The sequence below is a fragment of the Monodon monoceros genome, unplaced genomic scaffold (genome assembly GCF_005190385.1).
Source record: "Monodon monoceros isolate NGI ecotype Baffin Bay Population unplaced genomic scaffold, NGI_Narwhal_1 Super_Scaffold_7, whole genome shotgun sequence".
NCBI classification, from domain to species: domain Eukaryota; kingdom Metazoa; phylum Chordata; class Mammalia; order Artiodactyla; family Monodontidae; genus Monodon; species Monodon monoceros.
In genome coordinates this window covers 12,070,939-12,075,846 of record NW_021703784.1, presented here as the reverse complement: position 1 = coordinate 12,075,846, position 4,908 = coordinate 12,070,939, and the positions used below count along the sequence as shown (strand labels likewise).

Below are 4,908 nucleotides of genomic sequence, written 5' to 3'. Positions count from 1 at the left end.
TGTGTGTGTGTGTGTGTGTGTGTGTGTGTGTGTGTGTGTGTGTGTGTAGTATCTGTTCTTTCATGCGATAAATAAATACTGAATCCACCCTATGCCACACCCTGTCCTAGGTGCTGGGAGATATAGCATGGAATAAAACACGGAAAAATCCACCATTGTCATGTTGCTTAAGCACTGCTTGGGGAAAGAGTAACTAACTGTAAATGAGTTAACAAATAAATAGATGTCAGATAGGAAGAATTAGGAGGAAAAATAAGTCAGACTGAGGGGCAGAGGGTAATGGGGGCAGACAAGGTGATCAGGGAAGAAGGCCTCTCAGGAGGTAGCATGTGAACAGAGACCCAAGGGAAGCGAAGGAAGAAGCCATGTGGGTACCTGGAAGCAGAGTGTTCCAGCAGAGAAGAATAGCGCACAGGCTGTGAGGCAGGAGCAGGCGTTCTGTGGTTAAAGAGTGCAGGGTGAGGGAGACAGTGGTGGGAGATGAAGCAAGGCAGGTGTTTGGCAGGGAGGGTGGTGGCAAGATCACGTAGGGACTCGGTAGATTTCAGCTTTTCACTTTTAAAATGCTAACGAATATGAAGTTACTCAGAAATTACCAAGAAAGTTTGCTAAGTTTACCTTTAACCTGATGTAAGAAAATTCTGAGGTACTTAAAACTTAACCTGGGAATTTGGGAATTAATGGCCTTTCCCCTTCTTTAATAACTTTTAAAGTTGTCAGCAGATCACCCCACGTCTGTTTTCTGATGTGATGATGGCACCGCTAATCTCATCAAACTGTTCTGTCTCTATCGATAGGAACCTGTTTGATCCTTGATGGCTATGAAACAGTGCAGGAGAGCTCCACGGATGAGGAGATTGCTTCCTCGCTTCCCCCGCAGCCCGCGACAGGCATCCCCTCTATGGACTCCACCCGCCGGCAGCAGCGTTCTCCCCAGAATGCTCATTCTGATGGGGCAGTTTCACCTTTCACCCCAGAATTCCTGGTCCAGCAGCGCTGGGGGGCTATGGAGGATTCCTGTCTTGAGATCCGGAGTCCCTCCTCTTGTGCAGATTCACAAAGCCAGATCATGGAGTACATTCGTAAGATAGAGGCTGACCTTGAACACTTAAAGGTACCTCAGACTTCAACATCCTTAGGACTCGGATATAAAAAACACATTTAACAGAGAGGAAGCGTAGAATTATTAACAGGCTGTTGTCAGTAACCTTGCTCAGGGTCTAGATTTGTATGTTTTCTTTGACGATTGTCTGCGAGTTAGACCTGGATGAAAAACTGAGATCAGCATTTTTTAATCTGATCACAAGAACAGAAACAATTGTAGCTCTGTAAACAGTGTGTTTGTATGGGTTTCTAAGTTTAAGAACCTAAATATATTTGGGATGATTGGCTGGCCTCCATGAGAAGATACGGGCAGTAAGCTGAGATAGGTGGGGTTTGTGTAGTTAGGAATCTAGGCTGGGAAATGCTTTAACTTGCCATAACCTATTAATTATCTGTGAATTGTTAGGTGATGTTGGTAGTTTCCCAGGTGCTGTGACAGATAGAAATTGTCTCCAGTGGCTCCTGTAATTTAAAGGCCTGCCTATGAGTGGGAGTTCTGTAAATTGATAATTGAAGATGTCGCTGCATAAGCCACCATTGCAAAACTGACCTGTGTGGTCATTTCTGACAACAGGACTTTATAAGTTTGCCATCAGTAGGCACAGCTGCTAGAGCCCAAATGTTTGTCATGACATCATTTAGTAGAGGTTTCAGGGACCAGAGTTTAAAGTGTCCTTAGCCTCTTAGCTAAAGACTGATCTCCCTTACTTTTTCTTTTAACTTCATGTGGTAGGTTTTCCCTTCTTCATATGGTTATATGTAGGGTCACCCTGTGGCTGATAAGATTCTAAAAGGCCACTGAGGGCACATTGGCTCTAATTTAGTTCATGCCGCATGTGGGACCATTTTCAGGGTGACTCCCGGCGGGGAGGGGGTGCGGTGGGATAATCACCTCTACCGGTTGCCCTCTCCTCTACTTACTTCTATATGGGAACATTTTAAGTTATTCACTCAAGAGAGGAACAGGTAAAAGGAATGAAATTTACTTTTTTCGCCTACTAACAAAATTTTTAATGATGTTAGTGTTGAAATTTGGAAGCATGTCCCTATAATATAAACAAGCCTTCTTTCCTATTTTCAAAATAAATTTTTCATGATGTTCAAATGAAAAACCTATGGGTTTTATTTTACAGAAGGTGGAGGAAAGTTACAGCATTCTTTGCCAAAGGCTGGCTGGATCAGCCCTCACAGACAAGCACTCAGGTATGTGAAAACTGTGGATTTCAGGCTCAAGAATCATCCTGCCTGAACAGTGCATTGAATGAAATGATTTATTATTCTTTAAAGTGGAAACCTTCTGAGATTCCATTTCTTCTCTGTCTTAGAAAAACTGCCTGTTCCCAAACATCATATATCAAGCAGAGGCCGCTGACTGCCGACTCAGCTCAGTCCCCACGCCACCCTCCTTCTGTCTTTCTTCACCTTTGCAAAAGCAGAAGGCAGAGCTGTGGTGGGCCCAGGAAGCTGCGGCTCCCTAGCGGTGGAGGCAGGTCCCCCTCAGGCCTTGCTGTGCTTTTGTGTCTCCCCTGACGGCCAAAGCAGTGTCCCCCTGTGGCCACCGACGGATCTGTGTTCAGTGCAGCCATTTGTACTCATCCGCTTTCATGCTTTTGGATGAGGCTATTCTGATCCAGAAATAAAGGTGTTAACAGTGTCCACACATTTCAAATATATTCCCTAAGTGTTCGTTTTAATTCATTCTTTCTTCCTAATTGGATCTCCTCATCTCCTTGTTCTTCCCAGATAAAAGTTAGAGCCGCGTGTCCTGGAGGTGACTGCAGGCTGTTGGATTTGAGCGTCGGCCTTGTATCACCACGTCCTGGCTCCAGTGTGGACGCAGAGAGAGTGTGTGACAGAGGATCTGCCTGCGAACGCCCTGGGGTAGCCACGCCGCAGGGGCCCGGAGCGGGACTGGTTCTTCACAGCCTGGCAGCTGCACTAGTCTGTCAGTGAGGGGACGTCCGTTCTCTCACTCTGCTCTCCTCACTATCAGAAATGCATTTTGATTCAGAACAAAAACCAAATGTATAGAGCTTTGGGTGTAGAATATGAAATTTTACTTAGACTTAAGAAAAAGAGAAAATCAGATGTATTTATTTGACTTCATTCCGTATTTGAAAGCACATTTTAATTTTTATTTTGCCATGTTTTGTTTTAATTGAGTAGTGAGAGTTTTAGCCCTTTGTATTTAGTACACCCAAGCATCGATTGCTCCCGAAGCAAAGAGTTCAGTATGGGGTATTAGGAGGTGGGGTAGAGAGGTGAAGAGCAGGACGGGGTAAGCAGGGCAGGGGGAAGCATGTGGCCTCCACCAAACTGTATCCCGTGCCCTCTGCTATCCAGTAGGCTGCTTGTCTGAGGGTCACCTCAAAAGCGTAGTCTGCTGGGACTCCTGAGTGCAGAGGACTTGAGCTCTGTGCTCCCAGGTAGGGCTTCCTCCCACCCGAGGCAAGCACCTCTTCTCTGTAGCTGGGATCCACTCCCAATGAACAGGAATCCTCAATGTACTAAAGAGCAGGCACTTGAAAATGGGTGTATTTTCTTCTATTGTCTCCTTTTCTGTTGAGGGTTGGGATTTGGGAGGGAGAGGAAAGCAAATTTTATTTTCTTGACTATAAGTTTGTTATTCTTGGTATTGTTTCATTTTTACAATTATACATTAGACTTTGGCACTTGTGTAAAATTACCCCTGCAGATTGAGCAGGAAGTAAAAACAAGCAAACGGCGATGCTTCAGGTGGTGGCAGGGGCGGGGGTCGCTGAAGGAAGGTGGGGTGGGAGCGGGTGAGAGTCTGGGAAGGTTGTGTAACTGAATCACTACTGAGTTGAACAATGGCTTTCATTAGCCACGGGTACTGCTGATTATAAGGCCAGTAACATTTTAGTACCTGGAGGTTTGACTCTAATTTTTGCACTGATGGTGCCAAAGGGCTCTTTGAGTTAAAAAGAGAGCCGAGAGTGGAGCGGAGAAAGCTGTGGTGGAGAAGACAGCTGCTCCAACCAGCTCCAGAAGCACTTCCTCTGACTTCACTGCTGGAGCTTTTTCCACACTGGTGCATGACTGACCTTAAAAATTGCAGACCAGAACATACACTGGATACTGCAGGCAAGGCATTGGTAACTGCCTGCTCTAGAATGAATAGTAGTACTGGCAGCACCCTCCAGAGGATACATGTTTCAGAACTGTAACTTGAGAACTCCTTCAGTTCTGGTGGCTTTCTGTGGTTTTCTTTGTGCATCAGGTATGTATGTTTTGGAGTATTTTTGCCAACTAAAACTAAATCATTTGTCAAATATGAAAATTCTGTTAGTATGCAAGGAGTTCATCCACTGCTCATATCTTTCAGTAGTGCCCTCTGAACTCTGTGGGTAGTTAGGATGTAATTTTACTCTTCCTTGCCATCCCCCCACCCTCTGCCCAAATATATATATATATATATATATATATATATATATATAAAATATATATATTGTATATTATATATATATATATTATATATATTTTTTATATATTATATATATATATATATATATATATATATATATATATATATAAATTTCCCCTCATCACAAGTGGTAAGGATTCCCAACTACTTTATTATAAACACCACTACAACTTAACAAGCTCATCTATGTCCAGATTCCTGTTTCTGTTTTTCCAAAACTGATCTGTGGTTTTAAGTAGACCAACTTGGATTGTTGGACCTCATCTATAAATTAGAATTTTATTTTGAGTTGTAGCCCAAGTATAAATTAAATCAAAATGGGATTAAAATTTTTAGAAGCAGAGGCTAATATATAAGTA

The 4,908-nt window shown here is 43.4% G+C and overlaps 1 protein-coding gene across 2 annotated transcripts in view; it reads left to right on the top strand.

Moving 5' to 3' along the window:
• The window catches only part of ARHGEF12 (Rho guanine nucleotide exchange factor 12), a 141,983-nt gene extending 137,442 nt beyond the window's left edge, over positions 1-4,541 (top strand). For both annotated transcript variants that reach the window (XM_029207188.1, XM_029207190.1), the window contains 3 exons: positions 798-1,114; positions 2,238-2,307; positions 2,848-4,541. In XM_029207188.1, coding sequence (XP_029063021.1) covers positions 798-1,114; positions 2,238-2,307; positions 2,848-2,858 — 398 coding nt within the window. In that variant the 3' untranslated portion in view covers positions 2,859-4,541. The remainder of the gene's footprint in view (positions 1-797; positions 1,115-2,237; positions 2,308-2,847) is intronic.
• The last annotated feature ends 367 nt before the right edge of the window (positions 4,542-4,908 follow it).